The sequence below is a fragment of the Cephus cinctus genome, unplaced genomic scaffold (genome assembly GCF_000341935.2).
Source record: "Cephus cinctus unplaced genomic scaffold, Ccin1 Ccin1_scaffold0331, whole genome shotgun sequence".
Classification (NCBI taxonomy): Eukaryota; Metazoa; Arthropoda; class Insecta; order Hymenoptera; family Cephidae; genus Cephus; species Cephus cinctus.
Genome location: NW_014333028.1, coordinates 40,455 through 67,359, shown reverse-complemented (window position 1 = coordinate 67,359; position 26,905 = coordinate 40,455). Strand labels below are relative to the sequence as shown.

The following is a 26,905-nucleotide window of genomic DNA, read 5'->3' as shown; positions in this document are numbered from 1 at the left end:
TGAGCAACTTTACGTTTAACTCAAAAAACTAAAGTTAAGAAATAAATCTTTGTACTCGGATCAAAAAACTTGAACTTTTATGGCATTCAATTTCAATTTTAAAACAATTGTTGATATTGATATTATAAATTTTCTAGCAATCTTATGCAATTTCTAATTAACATTTCTGTCTCCTTGCCTTCCAAATAGTCTGCAGGCATTTTTTACACACTGTACTGTAATCTAATATTTCATTTATAATTCCAGCGAAGACGCTGTGTAAATCGACTAAGTAAATTAGGTTCGAGCACATTAACCGAAACATGTGTGACTGAATTATACAAACAGCTGTGACCTAATTGTAAAAATAAATCGTAGGGTGACGGTCATATGTTCTACACGAGTATAGAACCCATGCCCTAACCAGCTTGATAACAAGAAAAACAATTTTTGAAAATTGTAATTTTAAATTTACTGTATAATAATTTCATGACAATCGGATTGAGGCGTCTATATTGTCTTTAACTATACTTACTGCTCGAGATGAATAAAAAAATTTAATTGGAAAATGAAACGGTTTACCTCCTTTTTCTTCGGTTTACCTTATTTTTATTTCGTATCAATAAATAATGAAAATTCTAATTATACAATAATATTATTCCTAAAAATAACGAAACCAGCATCGAAGGCACGTCATCTACAATCATCAAGATCTCTGATCGATGATAAAATTTTCAAAGCATTACTATTGCACAAAAGAACCCAAAGCAATGCTCGTTAATTATGCTCCATTAGTTAGAGTTGCCGATAGTGCATAAACAAATGGCCAAATCTTAGTTTTTCGCTTTTCTATAAAACAGCACCGACAAACGAAACGGATGTCATTCACAAGGAATTGCCTTTCTGTCCTGACGTCATTTCCTCCGGTTCAACTGACCTTCTGGAATTATTAATCGCTTTTGACTGCTCATTATTCAAATTATCCAAGGCGCTGTGTCTTCTTTGAGGCTTTGGCAGAGGATTAACATCACCTTCGCCGACAATTTCCGGTTTTTGTCTAATCGGTTCCGAGATATGTAGCTCAACAATTTTGACCGGTTCTCTTGGCGCATCAACAGGAACAGGGGGTTCCGTTAAGCGAACAATACTAATATCTTGTTGCGCTCTTGGTAATTCCTTAAATTCAATTTTAACCCCATTATGCGGATCGTCCACCATATTCTTAAAGAAGCTCCGTCTATTTGCCTGAATCGAAAGTCTCGCGGTCGCGATTTCATCGTTTTCAGAATTCCTACGTTCATCATTTTTAGCTTCGAGTGCTTTTATCTGCTTTTCTATTTTCTCAATCTCTTCCTTCACGGAGAAGCTGTCACTCCTTGACAGCGTCCCGGAGGATCCTTTCTTCCTGAAACATACGTCATCATCGTCGGACATGCTTTCTACATTCTTCAGGATTTCAAGCTTCTCCTCGACATCTCTTGTTATCTCTATCTCATCCACTGGAATTTCAATTCTCTCAGGATTCACCGAATCCTCATTCAATGATTTGTCCAAGGACTCTTCCTTTAATTCTTTCTGAGTATCCTCTGCTGGTGACACCTTTATGCTCACGTCCGATTGCTTTTCAGATTCCGGAAGTGATTCTGAAGTTTCATCAATTACCTGACTCTTCTTTGTCATCTCTTCAATGTTCTCCGTGACATGACTGATGTCAATGGGCTCGGATATCCTCAACACGACCTTCGCTGTATCACTTGATCCTACCGACAGTGACATTTCCTTATCCTGTAAATCAATAAATTTTAATAGGTCTCCCGTGATAACGTTCTGCATTAAAATTAGCAATTGGTATCCAGCTGACCTTAGTAACCTCAACCTCATCTCTAGATCGAGGTGGTTGTGGCGCTCGTCGTTTTTTACGTCCAAATGCACTAGCTGTACTGCCAATAGACACGCAACTATTGATTGACAAGTTCGATCTTCTTACAGCATCCCGACTACATCTTCTGAAAGCATAATCCTCTGGAACATTCTCATTCTCATCTCGTAGAGAAAGATCGGATGATTTTTCATTCCTCAGGAAAGTTTCTTCTTCTGGCTCGTGATTGGACACAATTAATCTCTGTGATAATCTCTGACCAAATCTCCTACAAAGATTTGATTATAGACAAATTATTATAGGTATATCTAATCATTACAGATTTTAAAAAATATATATATCTGATACATTCTTACTTTGGTGGAACGGGTGTTTGATCTGGTCCCCTATAATCCTCACTATTTTCATTTCCCTTGGGATCCTTATCGTCAAAATTTAACGGTGGTATCTTTTCCTTTGGCCTGGGACTAACTTGTCCAAATCTGTTGAAATATATACAGTCAAGTTAAATGAGACATGCAAGTCAAATGACAAATACCACTATAAACGTATGTCATATACGTAGAAGTGGTGTTAGTAATTGGATAAAATGAGGAACTGGAATGACCTTCGAGCTGGAGGTTTCGGGGTAAGGTCACCCATAATGGACGCCGTTGTATCCTGAGGACTGCCATCATATATACGTGCTGGGTCGCCATTTACAGTCAAATTTGAATCGTATCTTGAACTTTCATCGAAAGTGTATTTCCTTCTTCTGGTAAGAGTCCCTAATGCTTCATCGAACTCCTGCTGATCCCGTGATATTCTAGGTGGCGCCACGGGTCTCTCATTAAACGCAGCTTTCTGATAAGTCGACGAAACTGAAATACGAAAGGATAAAAGAGATTTTGTAATTTTATTCTTCCTTAAATATTAATAAACCTTTTCCATGACTTCGTCGGTAATCGATCATCGTTCTTTATACGTTTTACTGTTTCATTCAGCGTTTTTTTATGGAAACCAAATTTGTCAAAGTCAAAAACCAAAAAGACAAACCTGTGGTTATCGTCGTCCGTCTTTCTGCAGGTTCGGGCGTGTCTTTGCGCTTTCCAAAAATTCCATTCCTGCACAGAATAAAATTATAAAATTTTCATAAGATATTACGAAATTCCTTTAAAAAAACAACTACCTGCGTGACAAATTTAATTAAAATAAAATTAATATAGCCGGAGCATATAACAAATTATAACAGAGTACTTTTAAAATTTCGAAAAAAAATAACGAGTCATCCCACTCAACAACCAACGGTGCAGCACGAATGACGCTCAATGAAAACAAGCACCAAGTAACTTTGCACTTTGTCCGTTTTATGCGATGACGTCACCATAAGAAATCTTTACAGATCCAAATAACATTTATCGATAAATGACAAAGGAAAGAAAAGACGACAGAAAAAAAAATCCAATAAACATAAGTACACAAATCCAGTAATTAACGCAAAACATCTCAAATAAATATAAAATTCCTCCATAGAACACAATACATCTACCATACTCATAAGCCTCTGTTATATTTGCCATACAATTTGCAAGAGGTTCCTGTTATGTTTTACCAACGAAGAATGGCAACTAGAAACTAGCAAATCAAAGGAAGTCAAGATTGTAAAAGGTATGAGAGATCAGTGATCTTTAAGTGATCAGTATTCTTTATATATATATATATATATATGCCACCATTTATGCCTATGGAAATACATAAATCAAAGAGATGACGTAATAGCATTACTCAAGTATCCTTGTTTACTCCCTAACGCCCAATATAATTGACACGTGACGCGAGTCTCTTCGAATCGTCAAAATTCATCCTGATCTTTATCAAGCACATGGACCTTTCATTAATTCAAGGTAGACTCTACGAAAGTATAAGTTTGCGCCATGACATCTACCCGAATGTTGTCGCAGTCAGTCTGGCAATGAAAGTCACGTTAGGAGGAACGACGCACCGGGATTTCTCAAGCTTAATCGTCCGGGCTGCTCTCAATGTCAAAAATAACTTCCTTTCATGCATTATAAGTCGTAATAGCCGTTCATCTCGTTCATAGCGATAAAAGCAAGTCTGTCCTATGTCGGAGGACGATACCTACACGTGTTTACAGTATTATGGGACTATAAAGCTACGAATTCAGGCATTTGGTTATGTTTCTATTACGTGGAATCACTGTCGCTCGTATTTTTAGAGTCAGCTGTCACTTCGGAATTTGGGGTTAGGTTCGTTGGGAAGTAACGAGCGCCCTCTGTAATTCGAACAAGTGGATACATACGCTTGGATTTACGTTAAGAGTATCGTGTTTCATTGATTGCGTATTATTTTGCACTTGAAACTCCTTCCACGAATCGAATGAGTTAATAAGAGAATTTATAAATTGCTAGGCCGAGCATCTTTATCCTTGTTATTAAGTACAGTATTTCTTTTTTGTTGTCACGCCACTTCTCTACTCACGATGATAACATCGACGTCCAGCGCGCTTCGAAAAATAATTATCACGACAAATACGGAAAGTTACGAGCCGAGAGAATATATGCTTCGAGATGCACTAGTTTGATTAACGTAATCAACGATTATTCGCAAATTATCGTAACTGGTCGTGGACGAAGCCAGAGTGCAGATATTTTTTGGGGTTATGCAATATTTCCATATAGCTCGACAGGATTCAAATTTGAATTAATATTTTTAAATGGATCATTGTTTAATCTTTATACAGTTTTTTTTTTTACAAGGCGTTTCGTGCAATATACTGGATTTTTGTACGGTAGTTACATATGGGTGTCATAACCTAGAATCTGATGTGGGAATGGCATCTCTGATGAAGGACATTCCTGTATGTGATTAGATGCAAATCATTAAGCAATCAAGATCCGCAATCAAGATCCACAATCAAGAGTAAGTAATAATACTGACCATGTTGATTTAATAGAGAAACTGTGAGACCTCTTCTTCCTGCTTCGACCAAAAGTCCAAAATTTGTTCTTTCCTTCTTTACCGAATGACTTGCTCTCGCCGTTTCCTCGAAGTTCTACATTCGTATTATTGTCTTTGAACGGATTCAAATGTTCTGGATAATCGTAGATCGTTATGCTGGTTCGTCTTGATCCTGACATGTTTATTTATAAATTTTTCTCTGATTAGATATATGATATCACGTCGCGCCTCTTAGTCAGGTCTCTGTACACTCTTGGAGCTTCCGTTGCGTCACTTTTTAATCTCATCTCATTCTGCATACAAACTTTACCTTCTCGCCAGATAACGAGTTACGTTGTGCCCTGAAAAAAGTAAATAATATTTTACACAGACATTGCGTACTTTCAAGGAATAGAATACAGGAGAAGCAAAAAAAACTGAATTATCTCAGTGTAAATTATAGAATTCAAAATTCGAGATATACATAAGAACAAAACTTCACTGTTTTACTACATTCCTCTTATGCGTGAGAGCGATCAAGATTTTAAGACTAATAAATATTCTAGAAAAACAAAATCCTATTTTTCTTCCAATTCTAACCTCAACAGCTGCAAATTGTCTGACCTATGTTTCCCCCATCGCCATGCATTCTTGCTAATTATACTGTTCCAGCATGAATGAATACCATTGTTCTCAAAATACAGTATACCAAACTCTATTGTATTTACAGTAACCCAACAAGAAAAAAAAAAAATTATACAGTTTCAAAATTTTCGTACGAGATCCTCTGAGTTTCTAATAGTCCTCTATCCACGGCACAATGCAATAATAAATTCCAAGCGAAGCTGCTATCTTCCACTGGCTACTTATACCAGCAAGGTGTTATCTTTAGCCTTGATTCGAGCTGATAGCAAGATATATGTTGATTTTTCATGATAATAGACAGTACATTCCCGTTAAGTAAATTTATGTGAGACAAAACGATTAAATAAATCCTTTTACAAGGAACAGATGAATTTAAAAGAAATTGATTTCAAATATCAACCATACAAGGTTCGATTCTTTGATTAAATCAATATTTGTATACACGTTGCTTCACACTGTACAAGACTTTTCGATTTAATGTAATTCAAGAGAAATTCGTATTTCGATTCGTGTATTTCCGACCTGTGCACAAGTGCATCGACTCAGCAAGTATAAATAAAGCGCATAAATATGTAATAAATAAAATAAGGAAAAAAAAAAGGGTAATCAGTCATCGACAGAAATAGAATTGGAGTATACCATAAGCATTGTAAATAATGAACTGACAAGTGATAAACAATTATAAACGTCATTTGATTCGACAGTAATTTTAATAAAAAAAATTAATTGCCAGTTAATCAAAAACCGATTAAATCCTAATCCTCGTGTTAATTTACCTAATAAATTTCGTCGTATGTGGATACCAAGCATCTTACATAGTCCATTAATGATTAAACACACGTATGGGAGACGGAAAAAAATTTTTTGAAAAAAATAAAAAATAAATAAAATTAAAAATAATATCAGTAAATGCAAATTATTACGAGTGGCAATTTTTTACAATAAAAAATTCAAAATGTGACAAAATATATTATCGACTCCTACGATAAGAGCTATCACGTGCAATTCTAATGAATCGATAATACATTTGGTACGATCAAACAAAATCAATTATCGATTAGGCTAATATAATATATTGACAATTTTGTTTTCTCCAAACGTAATGCAAACTCGTAAATTTTTCGACTGCAATAAAGAAAATTTACTTAACGCCCAAATCTTGTCGTTGTATTTTAATGATAATTTCAAATTTTGCACTTGTGCTTCTCTCGAATTTTACGTGACTGGCATCTGCTTTAATGGTCGTGACAACTACGTTATAACCGTTAACCTATACAACAGCACGTCACGTGAATCGATGCTTACAACAGTGGTTAACAAACATAATTAGTTCAATTAGTCGAGTACGCTTGCCGTTTGTTTCAGATCTCAACTTTCTCAATAGACTTCTGCCGAGTGTAGTGTTATCATGGAAAACTCAAAATTATTTGCTCTACGATCGTCAGTTAATATTAGCCAATATTATTGTACTAAAGATATACTAAAAGAAATGACGCTTTTATAAGCCAGGAAAGAAAGTAGTATATTAAAAATGTGAAAAGGCTTTTAAAAAAAATGTATCAATGCACGTGGAGACTCTGGCCTCGGTTGAACCTCGGTTGAAGTTTAGACTATTTTTAGCAGACTTTGTTTATCATTTATATAGATTTAGATTTAAACTACAGGAGTATAGTAAATTTGATTATATATATATATATATATATATACTGTGACGTTTCATACATAGATAAATTCATTGCTTTCAAGATTAATCGAAATGTCTTGTATCATGAAATATTATTGAGAATCGTAAGATTACATTTCTAACCTAAAAAGCCGCAACTCCTTAGGTATACGATTGCGCAAAATGCTTTTATCTAATCGCATTGCTAACGACGGACGTTCTGCGAATTATCAAACTCGTCCGAAGCCTATGCAAACAGAGTTCGACGCTCGGCGTCGGGCCGGTTACGAAAATACATTTTAAAAAGATGAAAAATCATGGTTATGGTCTTTCTTTATTTTTAACATCGACAAAAGATGCAGCGACTTCCTGGCTGACTTCCAGATTGGTTCGTGTAAAGAAGCGCATTCGTCGTTGCTCAGTATTTTTTTTTATTTATAAATTGAGCGTTCTAGAAAGTTACGTGATACCAAAAAAAAGTGAGCAGGTACATGAAAGAGCTAAATTTTGTATTTGAAAAATTTTTACAATTTACTTTGAGTCGCCAACTTGTTATTGAACCTTAAATCAATTGGGTGTTAATTGTCTCGTTGATACTAATAATCAGAACAAGTCACGTAGTCGATAATCGGCGGTTTATTTGAATTTTAGAAATTTCGATTATTACCTACGTTTATTTTTACCTCAATCTTAAACACTCATCGCCATACCTTGTGTTTTTTTTTATTTTCTCGCCTGCCTACTGTCTCTTTACGTACGCATACAAGGAGAGCGCATGAAAATTCATACCGTCACTGTATGCTAGCCGACATTTTACGCAACCACGTCCTATTTTTATACTCCTAAGAGCTTATTGTCAGATTTCTGGTCCGTAGATATAGCATGCAGAAAAAGATAGAAACAAATGCCTTGCACGGTTTAGATTCTAAGGTGCATGCAAATAGGAGGATTGTACAACCTTTGCATCTCAATACAATTGGATCTGTCAGTGTTTCAAGGTTGTGATAAACAATAGATATTGTATTTTAGTCAAAAATATGTCACAAGGAACAACGAAGACTAAAGTCTTCTTTAATTTATACTAGAAGTAAATTTCAAGTGCTACTTGCAAAATTTCAAATTTTCTAAGAAACTTTACTTACTAGAAGATATTTCTATATGGCAGTTCGCCTCTAGACTCAGTGCGGAATCGATTATTTCTCGCTGACGCCATTTTCGCGTTACGCGAGCGATCGATATGAAATCTCGAAAAAGTAATGTTCTCGCTGGAAAAATCCAAAACTGCGAGTGACAGTGTAAAAGGAAATTATCAACAACCCAGGTTGGTTTCGCTCGAGTCGTTTCTAAATTAATTTATAACTCAATTACTCAATCGCGCCTATGTATCATTGGATCGAAATAACCGTAGGTATTTTCGAGTCATAATTTTCATAATCACGTCTTAAGATACCAAAAGCATTACGTGCCTCCTTCATTGTCCAGCGTCTACTGTTTAATCCAAGGCTTACGTAAGTCAATGTAAAAATACGTCCGAACATTATACGTAGATAATATATGAATTGAATAAAGAAATAAATCGTGCATGAACGTACCTTGAGTCCCGTAGAAACCTCGAAGATTTAACTAGAATTCTCGCATTCGAAGCTGTTTGTTAACCACTGGTAATATCTGTGAACTTTCTACCTATAATCGACGTATCAACTACAGTAACACAGCACTCATGAGCGTCGCGACGACTGGCGTTGTCGTGGACGACAAATATCGCCACAGCGAAAGACCTTACGGCTCGACTATCCGTGAAAGACTGCCGGTTGTTCTCTGACGGCAGAAGCCGTCACACCCCCCACCCGATAACCCACCCTCCCACCTATCACCCCAGTATAAGAGTATGCTACAGTATTCCGTCACCCTGTGGATGACGTCACCAATATAATAATAACACTTCATTTTTATTGGTAAGTGATTACTGAACTATGAATTATTTTCTTGTCACATATATTCTCTGTAAAATATAATCAATTCGATATATCGATCACTTTTAAAGTTTTAATTATTTTGTATTTTTGGTTCAACGTGAACGAAGTCATTGATCAGGAACTTTGAGTAAATCAGTATAAATTTTATAAGTATTATTGATAACGCATGAGAAAATCTTAAAAGCTACGGGGAGTTAAAAATACAATAAAAATACTCCCTATAAGAATTTCAAAAACACTTATAATCACCTAAATCCCACACTCGAACATATGATACAGCCATAAACAATTATGACGTTAACTATCTTATAAATATTCCAAATTCAATGTAAGTTCCGTTAAGCGTTATTCGAATTTTCAATTTCACCGCCGTAAGGAACGCAGGCTGCAACTAGAATAACGTGAGTCGCAATGCTCGCGTGAGAATTGCGGTCTGTATAGTTTTATTTCGATCTGAAATGTATAACATTGGCTCACGCTTGCGACCTGGTTAAAACCCGGTGCCAGTTTCGTGACGAAGGTTATCCTCTAGAAGACGTTCTAAGTCATATCGTTATTCGTCCATCTTTATTGTGAATAAACGACGCGCACGAAGACGTTAAATCGAACCATTCTTAACATAACATAACCTCGTAACCTCGCAAAAGAGAGACGTGACAATCGCTATTATCGTCCTAAACTCCGGGAATGACTTTTATATTTATGAAAGCGATTATACAGTGACAAATTGCTAACGGTGGTGTGTATATAAGTACATATGTTCTACATTATAAATAGTATACATGCAGTATAGTGTATAAGCACGGATGTCGATCGTTTGAAGATACAATGATGAACAAGAGAATGACGTGTAATAATACCGGATGAACATCTTGCAAGTATTACTATGGAATGACAATTATTTTCACAAGTAATTATATGTATTCATTCTTTTTATTTCTTTAAAAATCATCCCTTCACACTGTCTAAGCAGATATGAATGTATTTATATTCTAAGTTGAGGACAAATATTTATTGTCAATTTCGATTAAATTCGTGAGTGATACAATCTTTTCGGTATACAGTGACAGAATTATGTTTCTCTAATATTATCTCGTTCGTCCTACCGCGAGACATCGTGAAACATAACCTTAAAATAGTAGACTTCAAGGGCTTCCTGACGAAACGGATAGAGGGTTATCTTGTTTCATAAAAATATGAAAATTAATTGATATTATTTCATTTATCATACGGTCCTCGTCCTATTAATAAAATTGACGTTCTATTCAATTGATTGAAACCATACAGAGTTTCTAGGTGTTATTGCATCGTCCAACCGGTTATATGATAAACTCGTTAAATGGGACTGAGGCAATGCATTACAATAACTTGGAGTGATTAATGGATAGAAGAAAGTGTATACAAGAGGCTACCAGGTTTTGCATAAGCAATTCTTAAAGGAGGATAAAGCTGTCGGCCACAGATCGATAAAGTCATCATTTCTGATAAGGAGGTCATAATAATCCGTCTGCGAAGATGGTGCTTAATCAGGAATCAGCGGGTAATATCACAGAAATTAAAGTACTCGGGTGACTTGAACGGTGGGAGAATCATTGGAAACTATTTTTGTCGATGACTGATATTATATGAATATATTATATATGTACAGTGTGATGGAAAGTTTAACGTGCATGCTTTAATAGACAGAAATAAGTAAATGCATATTGTTACTGAAAGAAGATACAATTTAAATAATTTATATAAATTTTAAATTCTGTAAGGTCTTGCATTTAATGATTTTATAAATATTGCTTTATAGATATCGATATGCCGGTTGCGCAGCAATAAATTTAGATTATGATTTCTTGTGTCTTCATGTTACTCATATTGTGATACGTTCGGCTAAATCAGTTCGTTAAAATAATTCACGACATTGTAGTTTCATATGATATGGTATTCAATGATAATTAAATGATAATTTTGCACCTTTCTGTAGCAACGACAATTGTTACTTTCGTAAGTGCAGATGCGCAAGGCAGCTGCTTCGTGGTGGATTGGACCTGACCTATTTGCATCATCACGGGACAAGTGTTCAAGATCTATCACGTTATACTTCGTAACACCGTAGAATCTCCATTATCTCGTATATACCGGCTCGTACAAACTGGATGAACCATTCAAGTCATTGGACGAGGTCATATATATTTCTTAATGGCGTATATAAATGGGTATATATAACAATATAAAAGAAGCATGATAGTTCATATTTTCTTACGAGTGAAAAATTATTTTCCCCTGGTGAAGTTCGGTGACACATTATTTTCGTATGGTAAAATTGTGAACTTGTGGGAATGGTGAGAACTCGGCAATGTTACGCAATAGTCGCAGAAATTTAAACTACTTCGTATGTACGAATGTGTGACGCATGCTAATGATTCTGTATGCAAATTTAAATGCAGGAAGAACCATTCGTTAAACGCACTGAAGGCCTTTTATGCTAACCCACACAGAGTTTTTAGCAAACTTAAATTCAGGAAGGTGCGAATTTTTATTTGAAAAATTCTTCATTGTTATGAAATTCTAACTCTTTGTTCATTTACTTCGCGTCAGTACTTTTTTGAATGAGTTTTTGGATTTTGTTTTTATTATTAATATTAATTAAGGTGTAAGGTGTAAGGTGTAAGGTATTATTTTTATTATTAATATTAATTAAGGTGATATTGGACTATGTTTTTATGCACTTGATCATTATATTTCATTCTTCTCTTATTGAATTCAGTGTCGTGAATTAAGTGTCAGCCCTCATTTTACGTTTAATCGGAAAATGTCCCGTTACGTCGAGGATTGAATACTAAAATGTTTTATTTAACTGTACAAGAGCTTGTGCGTGAATTGAATGAATTTTTGAAAGTTTGGATTGATTGATAACAGTTTATTAAAATATTTAAGTGTTCTTATAACAGTGTCAGTATTCGAATTAGTTTAATTTTATAAAGTAATTTTTATATTGTCCATTCCTTCTGTTACCAATGGATTCTAAATAGATAATGTATAAATTCATCACCAGATGGCACTTCCATCAGGTACAGTCTAGAGTCCGTACAGTCATTTGAAGCATTTGACAGAGATGAATAGGGAGATGCACAACACTACGGTTTTAGGTGATACCAAAAGCAGAGATGCGTAGGGAGATACACAACGCTACGGTTTTAGGCGACAGAGATGAGTAGGGAGATGCACAACGCTACGGTTTAAGATGATACCAAAAATATGGCGCTAAATCGGAGCAGCGAGACCGGGAGTAGGATTGAACGTGATCTTGAACGTGTAGCCTGACCGGCAGAGGTTCTCCGCAACTGAACGCTGGTTTCCAGGAGCAACCATTAGAACGAGGCCGCTCATCAGATATTGCCTAAATATTTTTTTTTGTAATCTTAAATTCGAGTGCACAGTATAAGCTCGACAAGATTTACTAAGAGAAAAGCCAGCATCTCATGCCTGCCTGCGTTAAGGAGTGCAGCGATGCGGTGCTAGATTCCAGCATTATTTAACAATAGTTCCAGGCGGAACTATGGTCCCAACATTGAGTACTAGAGAGAATTATTCCGGAACTGTTTGAAACATAACCTGAAAACAACACTGAAAGCCAGCTCCTTATGCATACCTGCACTGAAGCATATGGTGCGACTAGTATCCTTAATAGGTATTTTACCGATGTTACGTAGCAGAACTTTTGTTAAAACCTATCAGGAACTATAGAACTCCTCGAGAACTATTGAAAAAGCCTATTGTTGAAATGTTTTTAAGAGATTTTAAAAAAGTGCGGTGCTGAACCTGACACCCGTGTACCACCTCAATTTTTCTAATGTTACGTAACAGAAGTATTGCTAAAACCTATCAGGAACTATAGAACTCTTCGAGAACTATTGAAAAAGCCTATTGTTGAAATGTTTTTAAGAGATTTTAAAAAAGTGCGGTGCTGAACCTGACACCCGTGTACCACCTCAATTTTTCTAATGTTACGTAACAGAAGTATTGCTAAAACCTATCAGGAACTATAGAACTCTTCGAGAACTATTGAAAAAGCCTATTCGATGAGCTGCCTCGTTGTGTCGTTTTGAGAACCAGTGGCAAATAGTGATGAGCCTCTTCTCGCCAAGTTCTACGTTCGTGATTGGTATCAGCTCGGCTACGACGGAATCCGCATTATCGACGGAGGCGATGATCAGAATAATTTACTTCCGGACTCGCCGCTGCGATTCAGCGCCATGTTTTTGGTATCGTCCCCCATTGGGGATGCAGCAATAAGGAAAGGAAGGAAGGGATATCACTTGCAGTTTCGTGAAAAGCAGTAAGTAAGCACAGCGTATTAAGAAAATTGTGTTGGTGTTTGAATTTGAAGGTACTCGTATTCAGCTGTATCATTTTTGTTGCTCGGTATGTACAATTGGAAACTGATTTTCTATATTTTTTTCATTACTTTATACCATTGATAAAGTGTAAAATACACGGGATGCCGATTGCCCATAGTTTGACAAAGCGATAAGGTTTGAAATTTTAATTAGTTGTTAAAGTTAAGATTAATGTGTAGCTCGTGATATAAACACCAAAGTTATGAAATTGAAATCTTAATCAGGTGCTTTTTCTATCATATCTAGTCTATAATTTAATAATTTACCAATGGCTAACGTGTAAAATCGAATGTATAAAAAGTTCGCGAGTTCAATGTGGTTTTTGACAGACGAGAAACAATGAAGTCTCAAACGCACTGCACGTGTCACTGCTCAAAATGCTTGTTGTAAAGTATGCATGCATATGGATTTATATTTAATATGTTTTATTTTTCTATTTTACCACGTATTCACGTCATTTCATGGAAAACTACATGTGATTTTCTAAATTTCGCATTGCTTCTGACTATCAAAAAAAAAAAAACTAACTCTTGGACTGACTGTGCATAGGTACATGATGTATAAAATATATTTGTTTGCAGAAAATGTTGCTGATGGAACGCATTCCTGATCAAATTGGCTATCTTGTATTGACGGAGGATGGTGCTGTTCTAACTGTAAGTTGTTCAGTATTTACTTATCATCTAGATATATGACTTTCGTTTTAATATTATAGTCCGGAGGAGAATTAGAGAACGATGAAAGAATTGCGAATCTTATCATGGGTTTAATTACATTAACTGACAATATTGATTCTAATGCATTCGCTACAAACGAGAAATTTGACAAAATGTCAGTAACGTATGATGATCACTGCTATATTATTAGTCTTTCAAACAAAAAAATTCATGTCGTGAAGAAGAAGTTGACATCCGATGGTTCGCCACCACCTGCGGCTCCACAACCACTTGTTGATGAGTAATTAAGAGAAATTGAGGAATTCTTATGTCTATGTTATATCATAGTGATTTTTAATATTTTCGGAAAAATATATCAGTAAATCTATTGTAAGATTAAATTAGATTTAGGTTGTAAATTGTATATCATAGTTATATTATACTTGGTACCTTCCCCAAAATAATATGTAATCTATGATTAAAGAAATTTGCTAGTTAAGATTTATATATAATAAAATTGTATTGTTAAATTGATTCTTACATTTATTATTTCAAAAGCTTACTCTGCTTGATAAGCAATTCACTTTCGTTAAATTGAAATGTTGTACTATAATAGAGAAATTTGGAATACAAAATGAGTAAAAAAATTGATTTAGAAAAAATGTGATTTGTTTAAATATTTATTATACACTAATATAAAGGTAACAATTATGAATATTTTTATTTACAGAGTTATTTAGTAGAAACGTGCCACCTGAAGTTAATGTGCTCATTTGAGTCTTATGGGGTAAAACCATATTCAGGTGGTGCGTTTGGGCTGAATAACTTGGTTTAAAGTTTTACTATGAGTCACTATCAGAAGTTGAAAGGTCATAGTTGACTAATGACGAATTTACAGTGGTATCAGATTTCGAGCTCGAGGCTTCCTGTATAAGAGGTAATCTTAGAATTTGTTTAGTAGATCCACTATTTAATGTTGTAACCGCCATTTTCTTTGCCTTTTCCTTTGATTTTGCGACAGAAACCAATCTCTTTAAAGACGATCTCGTATCTTTCTTATTTCCTAGAAAAGATAAGTATGTTTTGATTATATGTAATTAACAGATAATAGAACTGATGCCACATTTGTGTTCGTATCTCTAGCAATAAAATATTCCTGAATTTTTTATTCCAAAAACATACCTTTTTGTGAACTGTGCATAAGCAAGCGAGCTAATTTTATGTCATCTTCATGTTCGCTAACCAATTCAATGTTCAAACTGGAATTTTTTAGTAGCTGCTGGTCTAAAGTTCCTTTCTCTTGAAGCTCTTTCTTTCGAGCCTAAAAATTAATATGAAAGAAGTATATTAAAGGTTGATGAATTTGTGGTATCTTTGTGATAATAGATAGAGAAACATACAAAGTACCTTACCCGAAATGAAGCACGTAATGCACAGTTGGAACTGTAGTCATCTCTCCAATGAGTATCATTAAGTGCAATTGCATTATCCAATGCAGAATCTCGGGATCGAGCTGTTTTTGTATCATCCATGCAATGTTCTAATTTATACATGGCATCGTCATATAATCTACGAGAAACTTCTTTTGTTTCTGGTACTACTTGTTCATTATCCTTTGGATCCCAACGATTTTCCTGGCGCCGTGCTCCGCTGACTATAATATAATCTAAATTCTGAAAAAAGTGCATGATTAAAAATAATTATGTAAAATATCGTTGAATATGGCAATTTCTTACCCCTGGGTCTGTTTTTATCTCAAAGTGATTATCACACAGATGACATTTCATTCGAAACTGATAAACAGGTGTGCTATAATACATTCCCACCTTCTTCTTTTCTGCATTATATCGTACACCCATTCCTATGTGATTTCCACAGCCATCACACCATATATTATATGGCATTTCAAACCGTATGATTAAGATACCCATATGAAGTTTACGGGCACGCTCTCGAAGAGCATGTGTACCAAGGAATTTATTGAGACCACCGACTTTGGGGTCATAGTCAGGTGGATAATATAAATTTGTTCCCTTGCGTTCACCCATATTTGCAGCCTAATAACAGAAATACAATTATTATTAATAATATAACTCCACATTTTAATAATATATATCATAAATGCCATGGGCATATTGTCTACAAAAAATTTAATGAAAATGTAAATCAACGTACACATTAGCCCGTATTCTGAACTCGCTTTTAGTGCTAATAGCACGCTTTTAAATTTTTTCTTAGTGACTTTTAACTACAAGCGACTCTGTTAGTGACTTTAAGAGTGAGTTGTGAATACGGGCTATTGAATATATTTAGTTTGAGATGCAGCTACGAAGTTTTGTCAATATGAAATTTTAAGTTGAAAAAGTATGTAATAACAAATAAGCGTAAAGGAATACCAAAAATATTAACCTTTAATCAACAGATATAACTTTAAGGTTAAGTTAGGTTTGCTAATGTTCCACACTATGCACAATTCTCGTTGATGACTGCTGTAGAAAACGTCAATAACCAACTACGAAAAAGCTGTCTGTTTGGTGACGACTTAATGGTCATCAATTGAATACGTCATTTGCATCTAAATGCATACAACATTTTTGACTGACCTTGCTACACGCAGAATGCAAGATTAGAAGGGAGACAAAACGTGAAAGTGGCCCGAATTCTGGTACCTAATTATTATTGTCAGTTGCCGCCACACGTACCGCAACTATTCCGAGCTAGCCATGAATCAGAAATAAATAGCAAAGATGAGTAGGGAGATGCACAACGCTACGGTTTTAGGCGATATCAAAAACATGGCGCTAAATCGTAGCGGCGAGTCCGGGAATAGAATTTTGTGATCATCGCCTTCGTCGATAATGCATGTCCCGTCGTAGCCGAGCTGAACGTGATCACGAACGGGTAGCCTGGCGGGCAGAGATTCTCCACAACTTACAACTGATTCCCAGAGCAACCCTTAGAAAGAGGCCACTTATCAGATATTGCCTAAATATTTTTTTTTGTAATCTTAAATTCAAGTGTACTGTGTAAGCTCGATAAGATTTACTAAGCAAAAGCCAGCACCTTATGCCTGCCTGCGTTAAGAAGTGCAGCGATGCGGTGCTAGCTTCCATCATTATTTAACAATAGTTCCAGGCGGAACTATGGTCCCAACGTTGAGTACTACAGAGAACTATTCCGGAACTGTTTGAAGCACAATCTGAAAACAACACTGAAAGCCAGCTCCTTATGCATACCTGCACTGAAGCATAAGGTGCGACTAGTATCCTTAATAGGTATTTTACCGATGTTACGTAGCAGAACTATTGTTAAAACCTATTAGGAACTATAGAACTCCTCTTATGCATACCTGCACTGAAGCATATGGTGCGACTAGTATCCTTAATAGGTATTTTACCGATGTTACGTAGCAGAACTATTGTTAAAACCTATTAGGAACTATAGAACTCCTCGACAACTATTGAAAAAGCCTATTGTTGAAACATTTTTTTAGGCTTTCTAAATAGTTCTCAAAGAGTTCTACAGTTTTTGATAGGTTTTAACAATCGTTTTGCTACGCAACATCGGTAAAATATGTATTAAATATGCTGGTGGCGTCATACGCTTCAGTGCAGGCAGGCATGAGTTGGTTGCTTTTGTCATATTAAACTTACCGAGCTTACACTGTGCGATTGAATTTAGGATTGCAAAGAAAAAAAGTATTTAGGCTATATCCGATGAGCTGTCTCGTTCGACAGCTGTCTGTTCGTGTCGAATTGCAAATGAATCTAGTATAATTGAAAAAAATATTTATTCGTAATAAACCTAACCTAACGTACACTTTTACTTTACTCGTTACATTATAACAGTTTAGATCAGGTTTTAAAAAAGAGGCGGCATTTTTAAACGACACAAAAACCAGATCCGTTTGGTGGCTGAGCGGGGATTCCCCGGCGATTCATACGACAGGCATGTTCCTCCAATCGTCTAGCTGCAGTATCAAGATCATCTGCAAATTCACTCCACAGACGTTCAGCAGCTGCACTAGCCCTGGGCCAGATCCTCGGATGAATGTTATTCCTGAAAGAAAATTGTTCTGTACTTCTCACGCTATATAAATTTTGTCTAGTGACAAAAACAGTTACACTGTACTGTCTATAGCGTCAATATTTGTCACACTATACTGTCTCTAGTGTCAAAATCAATTGTTTAATTACTTGTCCACAAATTCTCCCCACATACAGGCTTCTCCACCCAACATCAACCGGCTGGTATTGAAACCAGGAAAGTCCATTGGATCACAGACGTAAAATTTCTTCCAATCCCCACCTTCGGCAGTATGATCCAGATACCAACAAGCTGAAAGAAGAACCGGATGTCCGGCAGCAGTGATTTTGGACAATTCCGTCTTCCACGAGCCGGTCCATACATGAACTATCGTTGAATTTGGTAAGCTGACCCCATTATCGAAAACCTATATGAAAAATACTTCTATCAGTTCCCCATCCATTATTCAAAATTCATACTATAGTATAGTATAATATAGTACAGTAGACTATAGTAAATATCTATACAGTGACTAACCTCTTGCCAAACAATAGCCGTTGTGTTAAGTGCAGACACAATGTCTAAAACCTTATGTATATATTGCTCTTCCAGTTTAGCAAAGTTTCGACCCAGTTTCTGTGAATCCATATACTTTATTATATCAGGATTGCTGGCCCAACAACTGAACGGTACTTCGTCGCCTCCAAGATGAAGATAACTCCCAGGAAACACCTGAACAACCTCAGTGAACAAAGTGGAGATGAAGCTGTACACAGAGTCCTTGGTAGGATCGATTGGACCGAGTCGACCGTTTGGTTGACCAGTGGAGTTATAACACGTTGTCAACAGTTCAGGATAGGCATTGCCCCAGGATCTAGTGTGACCAGGTGTATCGAACTCAGGAATGACCCAGATGCCACGAAGACGTGCATATTGAATTATATCATTTATATTGGCAATACTGTAAACCATACTTGAATGATATGCACCCTCTTTACTTAGGTTTGGGTAAGTTTCGCTCTGATAAGGAAAACTGTTATCATCCACTATGTGCCAGTGCAGCACGTTCAGTTTGTTATAAGACATCGCATCCAAGGTTAAGCGGATATCCGCCAGAGGTAGATAGTGTCGCGACGTATCCAGGAGTAAGCCACGATGAGGAAGTCGAGGGCCGTCGATAATAACTTGTCGTCGAATTTTTAACTGGAAAAAAGGTGCGTTAATTGAAATAAGAGATTAATTAAAACTTCTTTAACTCACGTAGGCACCGGAACCGGAAGGTGTTAGGAGTTGACTGAAGGTTTCTAATCCTCTGAGTATACCCCAAGTAGTCTCACTAGAGAGTGTAGCCTCGTCACCGGTTCTATTAATGTTTAAAACATCTAAAAAATATTTCGCAACCAATAATTATCTCAGGAAGCATGGCGTTGGAGATACGATAGCGAAATATCGTTTACATATATAAACGAAAAGAAGCAATGTGAAACTGGTTACAAAGATACTCAGAACAATAACAATGCATAATTACTAAATGATGGATATTCAACGACTTCGCTCTCTACCTCTTATCTAATTATTCCAGTAAAACGTTCCGGAAGTTAATACGTACAATGTTCATCCGCATATAGAGTTGGAAGAAGATCCTTACAGTCTGACGTTGGACCTTCAATATTTAATGTTTTGATAAATCCCTTAAAGGCTGGATCATTCGAAAAATTTTTTTTAGGCTTATTCTTATTCACTTTCCTAGCACTACGTGTATGTGCAAATATAATATGCGTATAACGGTGGATAGCGCGCAATGTTATATCGCAATATCCATCGTACTGAAAAAGAAAAAAAAAAATTATACAATTTTCAAAACTATCGCGTAAGTCATATGTCTGTGAATCAGTCTAACGTCCATTTACAATTTGTGGAAAGGATTACGCAAGCTGGACTTACGAGTATCTGAAAATTTGAGTATCGCAGGAGGTAAAATTCATCGAAGGTCCAATTTCTGGCTGGACGCGGCCATACTTCACCTTCTGTAGCTATAACCCAGGGTCCAGCGTCGCCGTGCCATTCAGACTTGATATTTGGAAGGTGTATAGCCAATAGGAGCACAGGGAATACTGTCAGAAACCACATGTTCTATTCACTGTATTTTTAAACTTCGTAAACGCTTTTGTGCCCCACGACGTTCGGCAAAGCTTGTAATTCCGATAGTGAGTATCGTTTGTGGTGACCACGACTATCGTGTCGATTCTCGACTAAGTTCGTGATATCTCGGGGAGTCCATGGTCGTACGCGTGGTAGCTACGAGAAATGATAATCAGCTGTTGCTTTGTTTCGGTTAACATATGACAAATCGGCAAACAATTGATCGGACATGAAACTGGTTCTAACAAATGACAAGACGCACGCGTCGCGACGCTTGGTTCTACTCTGGAGTGCACCAATTGCTCAATTAGAGTAGATTGTCAGACAAGTAGACATGGGCGAGGTGACTGTGATCAAGTTACACGTTATTGTTATAGTTGATTGTAAGACTGCAGTAGAACCCCACAATAGTCAATATCCCCTCCATTCTCGTTTGTTACTAAGTAGGCATGTCAGGCACTGTCACACGAATACATTTTGAAGATACGTATACACTGATAAACGTAACGTTGACTAAAGTCACGGGGATTTACCCTGTAAAACTCATAAGGATGAATAATAAAACTGCTACAGGCTATTTAGAGTTTCTGGTCAACCTTGAGGTCAGTTTTAGTATAGCTGATGACACTTGGATAAGACTAGAGATTCCTGAGATCGTATGCAGACTGTATCACATTGACAGCATAAATTGTCAGCGAAGATTGGAGTAAGAAAATACTTATATAAATGTATATTGATAGTTTGAACGTTGATATGAAATATTTCATATTATCAAGCACGCTACTTATGTCAATTCCGTGGTACGAGTCTTGACGAAAGATAAATAGACTGAAGCATTCCCCCGTGCTGTCTAGGGAGTACAGTTTATTCGGGAGCTAAGTAATAGCTATTTTGACTCATAGGGGGCAGCATTCTCAACGATCCGTCGTTATATTAGATTTGCGCTGCACGGATTAAAATTCTGCATGCCAAATCTATTTATCCTCTGTTAATGTTGTTTATTCTTGATATAATTGTCTGCGGTAGGCAACTAGGAAATCTGGTTTATCGACAATACGAATTTGGGTTATCATACGTGTATTGACAATTGACGTTAGTCGAGTACTTCCGAATGTTCCCGTTCGCTTTCCAAACGAACTCGTATTAATCCCGTGCAACGAACTTTCGGGCGATTAAGTTTGAGGCACATAAAAGCCACCGGGGTCTATCGATTCTTTCGCTCTCGTTTCCCATTATCGAGCCGCGAGACTACCGTCCGTACGAGTTGGACGAGTCGTTAGTAGAGAAATGGACGTAGGAAGTGGTGGAACGTAGGGTGAGTCATCCCTACCAATGTCTGGCGTGTCGAATCGCCCCTCTGACCCTTCAGCCTAAACGTGAAATCCCATCGGCACGACGTTCCTCGGTGAATCGTAGCTTCATTGATTGCAATGTGGTGCGCCGGGATGCCGGGCGTCGTTACGAGAGTCGCGTGAAGCTCGTTTGAGGATACAGGATTTCTGCTGCAGGAGCTACTCCGTAAGCAATTCCGGGTTAAATCTAACCGAAAAAGGAATATTCCATGTGGAGTAGCTTCCGAAGTCGTCTACGTTGTTTCTTTCCGGTTCTCATCAATGTGGTAGGATACCAGGGAGCGGCTACGAGCATATAGTGATAACAGAGAGGGCGCTCGAGTATAACCTAGAAAGTAGTGGGAACGTGAAAAGCGCGATAGGGGAGTGCGTGAACTGCGCGCAAGGGATGTTCAGGTCACCGAATGAGCATACGGACGCAAGTGTGAAGCTCTCGTGGTAGGAGAGGCTATGACTAGGGGTGCACGAGGATGGGATATGCTAGGGCACGAATCGAGCGGGAGAAGATACGCGTCGCCGTCCTGGTCGTCGTCGTGGTCGGGGTCGTCGCCACCGTCGTCGCGGTGCTACTCACGACGCCGTTTCTTACGACGCGCTAAAACAGACCCGTTTGCGTCTAGCCGACTAAAAGACTAGTGCGCGTTGTTACTCGTGTTTGTGAACGTAATATAACATACGCATGTACAGTCACGATCTAGCATATATAACGCGTGTGTGATATCTCTTTACAGAAACCCTTCGGCTTCCCTGATCATTTATCGTGTGTATCCGAACGTTCCAAACACCGGTCACCCTTCAAGCCAAGAAGTTCAGCCAGCAATCATCCAGTCATCGTCATCAATTCATCCAATCCCGTGACTGTAGACGGCGCGAGACCGAGAAAATGAGATCGATAAGGAACTCCGGCGGGTTTTGCGAAACGGGGACAGAAATTGATGCCGAGTAGCAGCGAGGGCGGGGCGAGGAATGCTGGCGCGGTGGTGGGGAGTGCACTGGGCTTTGTGGTGGGGGTAAGAGGAACAGAGCAGAACCCACGGAGTCGAGAAGGTGCAGGCGAGGAAGCAACAAGGCACGCGAGTGAACCGGAAGAGACGTTGTGGGGTGAACGTAGTGGGGTGAAAGGAGGGAAGAAAGGGGATCGGTTAAAGGGGGATACATTCAATTGCGTAGTGGGGGGTTGAAAGGGTCAGAGGGAGCATAGGTATCGTAGAAGTGGATGGTAACACCTAGCTAGGGTAAAATCTTATGGGTTTTGTGCGGAAAGAAGGTCAAAGATCGATCGTCTACCGGTGAACCTCGTGACTACGTCGCCGCCGTGCGTCGTCGTGAGTGCCAGTGATAAATCGGGATCCAACGCCGACCGTCGCTTCGCACGTATACCGGCCGGCCCCCCCTGGTGGACCAGCGCTAGTCCTGATTGCTGGTTCCGCTTCCGATGGCGTTGGGATCATCATGATTGCCAGGGGGTGCATCCTGCCTCTGCCTCGTGTGTCGTCGTCGGATGCTTGACGACGCTTAGGAACGTCAAGCGTCGTGATCTAGGCGCTCGCGACGGCGACGAAGTATTCATTGAGTATCAGTAGAGTAGGGACGCCTGTTATCGGATTGGACTATGAGAATTTTTTTTGTCTTTTTTTTTATCGAGCTGACCGGGACTACTCGCGGTCTCGATTTACACGTTCTAGTGTCTCACTTCCGGTAAGTGTTTGTGAGTGTGTGCGCGTGTGTATCTAGTGCGTGTCAATGATAGTCGCGAGTGTCTCTTATCAACCATCACGATGACCATCGGGCTTTAAGCATCTTTGTCATTAATAATTCTCACGGTTGTACACTAATTTGTGGAAAATACCTTATGGACTTTGACCTTCCATCCATGATAGTCGTTCCACGTTATATTGATATTATACGGATAGCAATTGAAGCATACAGTGCATCCAGGATAACTCTACGTGAGAATGGAAGCCATGTTGAAACTAATTTTAAACCTACAACAAGACCTCGCGCTGAACAGTATAACGAACTGAGATTTGCTCCAGGAAGACGAAGAGAAGTCGCGAAAATTGTTAACGCGATCGCAGGTGACTTGAAGAAAAGAAACATGGCGTCGTGTAACTGAAGCGAAGAGTCCTGGCACTTTCGTAGATCCACTCCCCAGGAGCTAGAGGACCTAGAGAAGAGGTGTTGCGATAACAGGAAGACAGAGCGAAGAGGAAGTGAGAGAGTGTAGGAAGGAGTAAAGAAGAAAGGAACCTAACATAGTCAAAGGAAAATGTCTCGAGATCCTTATTCGAGCGGAAGTGGTGTGGTGGGACCAGGAGGTGGTACAAGATCACCCAGAAGTAGTCGTCGCGTCGGTGAACTACCGACAGTCGATCGGAGTCCATCGAGAAGCTATGCGAGCGGACGTGGAAGTCCTCTGGGACGTAAGCGTGGCACCAGGAGTGGAAACAATTCCCCGGAACACCTCGGCTACGGTAGCTACCATCATCATCAGCTGGGAAGTCCATACTATTCACGCGAGGAAGACCTGGCCAGTCCGGTGATGCTCGAGGAGCGCGGTAGGAGTATGTCTACAGGAGGTGGTGGACATCACAGATCCAGAAGTGCATCCCGGCCAGCCATGTCCTCGTCAGGAGGTATGACGGCCAGGTACACGAGCCTGGACCGTGCATCGGCTGGCATCCTGGATCATGATCGAGAATTCGTACCCATACGTGACTCCCGGGACCGTAGTCGCGATCGCGGACTGTACCTCGAGGACGAGATCTACGGATCCAGCTCCAGGTCTGCAAGACAGAGTCCCAATCCACACCTGATGCGCGACGGCGGGGGCTACATCGGCGAGCTTCAGCACCAGAACAACGATCTCCAACGGGAGCTTGGTAACCTCAAAAAGGAACTCGAACTCACCAATCAGAAGCTTGGCAGCTCGATGCACAGTATCAAGACCTTCTGGAGCCCCGAGCTCAAGAAGGAACGCGCCCTCAGGAAGGAAGAAAGCACCAAGTACAGTCTCATCAACGAGCAGCTCAAGATACTCAACTCTGAGAACCAGGTTAGTTATTCGAATTACAATTACGTCATTATAAAACATAGTTAACTATATAACACTAAAATACCTTGTAGCTTTGACTGGATACATACCAGGATACCTAACCTAACCCAAACGAACACAACTACTTTTAGAGAAGTTCGACAGATGCCACTGTATTTCATAACCAACAAAAAGCAAGAAACTTCATTTTGCCCCAAACGCGTCTACGGGATGTCCGAAAATTGCTCGATCTCTTTCGAATTGTTCGATCTAGTATGTGATTAGTTGCGTATGTACAGTTATTGTGCATACAGTCTATAGGTATTGTATACGTAACGTTACCGAAGGCTGCCAATTGGGATACATTCGAATTGGTCAGTGGCTTGAGAATCTCTTGGAACTGTTTGGTTTTCGCCAGACTTGGTTCGATCGTGTATCCGTGTAGGTGGACCGTCGCGACGATTACAACGTAGACGTGACCGTCGCGACGTAGACTCTCCCACCGACCATCTCTGGCACCGTTGTTAATGCCAGGGTGGTGCTACTGCTGGATGAGTCATTGCCCCCAAGATGAGAAGAATCTTTACTCTCAAGACAGACTCTGGCTCCATGCCCGCATGTGTCCTTAACATCTGTAGGGTTTTGCATGCTATATGCTTACTAACCCACTCGAGCACATGTCGCGTGTCACGTGTGCCTACATACGGTTGTACAGTATATATACAAAATTTTAGAAACAGTAGTTGCTAACGAAATTTATAAATACTACAGTGACTGATACCTTAGCTTGTTCCAGATGTTGAAAGAAAAAAAAAAAAGATTTATCAATATATTAATTAAAAAAATATATCCGATACGCGGTAAGAATAGTATCGTGATCATTTTACAAAATATTTTTGCTCGCACTGTACATGGGGACCTTTTGATTTTTTTTATGGGATAAGTGGAAGGATTGCTTTCACGAATAATCATTTCTTTATTAATATACGGGTATCGTTGTACGAGGTACATACAATGTGGCTATTGATTGAAAAAATCGTATGACTTTGTTATGTAGGCGTAGGTTTATTGGAAGTGGTGAACTTTTTTTTTTTTAGAGTGATATTGACTTCTAGGGATTTGTGGAATTTGACAGAATGGTTCTGAGAATAGTTGGTACGCCTGGTGAAAACGTATAAGCTAAAAATAATTTCTGGTACTTTGATTATTTTTCTATTGGAATTCTCTTTCGTGACCTAAAGGGGAGTCTGCTATCCCCCTGACCTAAAACTGGTACTGTAGGGATCAACGGGGCTTTAGACCCCCCATGTATCTTCAGGGAATAGAGAGAAAGCGAAGCTTGACGTCGCCCAAAAATATCACCGATAACAATTCTCATTTTGATTCGACCGATCAAAAATATCTTTCACGCAGCTTCGTCCCGGCATATATGTACCACTGTGGCAATATGTGCTTTGGTATCTCTAGGGATTTTCAAGGTAAACAAAAACGCGTAGAAATATCATCCCTTATCCCACCTACGTCCTGCCTCAGCCTGCCGATGAGAAATTCTCAAAGGGCGAGTTTTTCACCCCATTGACAGTAAAAGCAATCTCTAAATATAGACCAAGCTTTGGGGGTGACCATTGCTCGCAGGGAGAGAAATATAAAAAAAAAAACATTTTTAACGATTTTACCTTGAGGGATGAAAGAGAGGGATTTTTATTAAGGACAAATATAATGCAAGACTGTAAAGAACGTTGTGAAAATTGGAAATTGTTTAATTTTATTCAAAATAAAAGCTTGACATAATAGCGAAAATATTCATCGAACGCCAAATGGGGTTGAAAGTCATAAAAGGGTGTGCGATGAAATAATGGATCTTGAATAAATTTTATAACTGGATATTTTTTTTATTTTTTTAAATATTTTTTCTAAGAAAAAAAATCCATCAATTTTCAGGACTTTCTCCGCCCTTAAAAATTTCGCTACAGGGTATTACAAGCTTTCGCGAGAGAAGTTAGTATAAAAACATGAAATCGTTGGGACTCTGTGGAATCACTTGGTGAAGGGGGGTCGGAAGGGGGTGTGACGCTCTAAGACGTCGAGACACTTGGCGTCGGTACTTGTTCCTGATACAATGCCGTCTGCTTGTATACTGGACGCTCTTACTTATCTGAGAAACTTACTCAAAAAAAAAAAAAAAAAAAAAAAAAAAAAAAAACCGAAAAAAAAAAAAATTTTTT

At 38.3% G+C, this 26,905-nt stretch overlaps 5 protein-coding genes across 24 annotated transcripts in view; 2 read left to right on the top strand and 3 right to left on the bottom strand.

Annotated features, from left to right (window-relative positions):
• Positions 1-540: 540 nt before the first annotated feature.
• LOC107267034 (muscle M-line assembly protein unc-89) lies at positions 541-9,443 on the bottom strand. 4 transcript variants are annotated; one of them, XM_025084263.1, is made up of 7 exons: positions 9,329-9,443; positions 4,796-5,157; positions 2,894-2,961; positions 2,466-2,718; positions 2,215-2,340; positions 1,841-2,126; positions 541-1,764 (listed from the first exon to the last, which is right to left on the bottom strand). In XM_025084263.1, the coding sequence occupies exons 2-7, from the start codon at positions 4,993-4,995 to the stop codon at positions 865-867; spliced, it is 1,833 nt and encodes a 610-aa protein (XP_024940031.1). In that variant the 5' UTR covers positions 4,996-5,157; positions 9,329-9,443; the 3' UTR covers positions 541-864. The 4 variants fall into 4 exon arrangements, with proteins under 4 accessions (XP_024940031.1, XP_015593717.1, XP_024940030.1 ...); XM_015738231.2 differs by lacking the exon at positions 9,329-9,443 and adding an exon at positions 8,696-8,920; XM_025084262.1 differs by lacking the exon at positions 9,329-9,443 and adding an exon at positions 5,575-5,598.
• Positions 9,444-9,520: 77 nt separating this feature from the next.
• LOC107267036 (ragulator complex protein LAMTOR4 homolog) lies at positions 9,521-14,660 on the top strand. 8 transcript variants are annotated; one of them, XM_025084267.1, is made up of 5 exons: positions 9,521-9,989; positions 10,367-10,619; positions 11,085-11,286; positions 14,052-14,126; positions 14,186-14,660. In XM_025084267.1, the coding sequence occupies exons 3-5, from the start codon at positions 11,227-11,229 to the stop codon at positions 14,429-14,431; spliced, it is 381 nt and encodes a 126-aa protein (XP_024940035.1). In that variant the 5' UTR covers positions 9,521-9,989; positions 10,367-10,619; positions 11,085-11,226; the 3' UTR covers positions 14,432-14,660. The 8 variants fall into 8 exon arrangements, with proteins under 8 accessions (XP_024940035.1, XP_024940036.1, XP_015593721.2 ...); XM_025084268.1 differs by having other exon boundaries at positions 9,524-9,989; positions 10,376-10,619; XM_015738235.2 differs by lacking the exon at positions 10,367-10,619 and having other exon boundaries at positions 9,524-9,989.
• Positions 14,661-14,790: 130 nt separating this feature from the next.
• LOC107267035 (coiled-coil domain-containing protein 130 homolog) lies at positions 14,791-16,911 on the bottom strand. 4 transcript variants are annotated; one of them, XM_025084265.1, is made up of 6 exons: positions 16,730-16,910; positions 16,536-16,615; positions 15,863-16,183; positions 15,527-15,799; positions 15,309-15,447; positions 14,791-15,189 (listed from the first exon to the last, which is right to left on the bottom strand). In XM_025084265.1, exons 3-6 carry the CDS (start codon positions 16,172-16,174, stop codon positions 14,969-14,971), a joined length of 945 nt encoding a protein of 314 aa, XP_024940033.1. In that variant the 5' UTR covers positions 16,175-16,183; positions 16,536-16,615; positions 16,730-16,910; the 3' UTR covers positions 14,791-14,968. The 4 variants fall into 4 exon arrangements, with proteins under 4 accessions (XP_024940033.1, XP_024940034.1, XP_024940032.1 ...); XM_025084266.1 differs by lacking the exon at positions 16,536-16,615 and having other exon boundaries at positions 16,730-16,911; XM_025084264.1 differs by having other exon boundaries at positions 16,536-16,909.
• A 986-nt stretch (positions 16,912-17,897) lies between these two features.
• LOC107267030 (beta-hexosaminidase subunit alpha) lies at positions 17,898-20,884 on the bottom strand. The gene is made up of 6 exons (XM_015738228.2): positions 20,097-20,884; positions 19,762-19,978; positions 19,413-19,534; positions 18,690-19,355; positions 18,323-18,579; positions 17,898-18,185 (listed from the first exon to the last, which is right to left on the bottom strand). The coding sequence occupies exons 1-6, from the start codon at positions 20,280-20,282 to the stop codon at positions 18,008-18,010; spliced, it is 1,626 nt and encodes a 541-aa protein (XP_015593714.1). The 5' UTR covers positions 20,283-20,884; the 3' UTR covers positions 17,898-18,007.
• A 772-nt stretch (positions 20,885-21,656) lies between these two features.
• LOC107267029 (trichohyalin) overlaps positions 21,657-26,905 on the top strand; it is a 44,605-nt gene continuing 39,356 nt past the window's right edge. For 2 of the 7 annotated variants that reach the window (XM_025084233.1, XM_025084232.1), the window contains exon 1: positions 21,669-24,701. In XM_025084233.1, coding sequence (XP_024940001.1) covers positions 23,916-24,701 — 786 coding nt within the window. In that variant the 5' untranslated portion in view covers positions 21,669-23,915. Of the gene's footprint in view, positions 24,702-26,905 lie in introns of all 7 variants that reach the window. The other 5 variants (XM_015738227.2, XM_015738226.2, XM_025084234.1 and 2 more) reach the window with 4 other exon arrangements.

Coding starts and splice junctions, on each gene's coding strand:
- LOC107267034 (XM_025084263.1), bottom strand. CDS start 4,995: ATGTCAGGATCAAGACGAACCAGCATAACGATCTACGATTATCCAGAA. Junction 2,719..2,893: donor ACGGACGACGATAACCACAG/GTTTGTCTTTTT, acceptor TTCGTATTTCAG/TTTCGTCGACTTATCAGAAA. Junction 1,765..1,840: donor ATGAGGTTGAGGTTACTAAG/GTCAGCTGGATA, acceptor ATTGATTTACAG/GATAAGGAAATGTCACTGTC.
- LOC107267036 (XM_025084267.1), top strand. CDS start 11,227: ATGAACCATTCAAGTCATTGGACGAGGTCATATATATTTCTTAATGGC. Junction 11,287..14,051: donor TTAATGGCGTATATAAATGG/GTATATATAACA, acceptor ATTTGTTTGCAG/AAAATGTTGCTGATGGAACG. Junction 14,127..14,185: donor AGGATGGTGCTGTTCTAACT/GTAAGTTGTTCA, acceptor TTAATATTATAG/TCCGGAGGAGAATTAGAGAA.
- LOC107267035 (XM_025084266.1), bottom strand. CDS start 16,174: ATGGGTGAACGCAAGGGAACAAATTTATATTATCCACCTGACTATGAC. Junction 15,800..15,862: donor AGATAAAAACAGACCCAGGG/GTAAGAAATTGC, acceptor CACTTTTTTCAG/AATTTAGATTATATTATAGT. Junction 15,448..15,526: donor CATTTCGGGTAAGGTACTTT/GTATGTTTCTCT, acceptor ATTAATTTTTAG/GCTCGAAAGAAAGAGCTTCA.
- LOC107267030 (XM_015738228.2), bottom strand. CDS start 20,282: ATGTGGTTTCTGACAGTATTCCCTGTGCTCCTATTGGCTATACACCTT. Junction 19,535..19,761: donor TCTATATGCGGATGAACATT/GTACGTATTAAC, acceptor AATATTTTTTAG/ATGTTTTAAACATTAATAGA. Junction 18,580..18,689: donor CGGCTATTGTTTGGCAAGAG/GTTAGTCACTGT, acceptor TTTTTCATATAG/GTTTTCGATAATGGGGTCAG.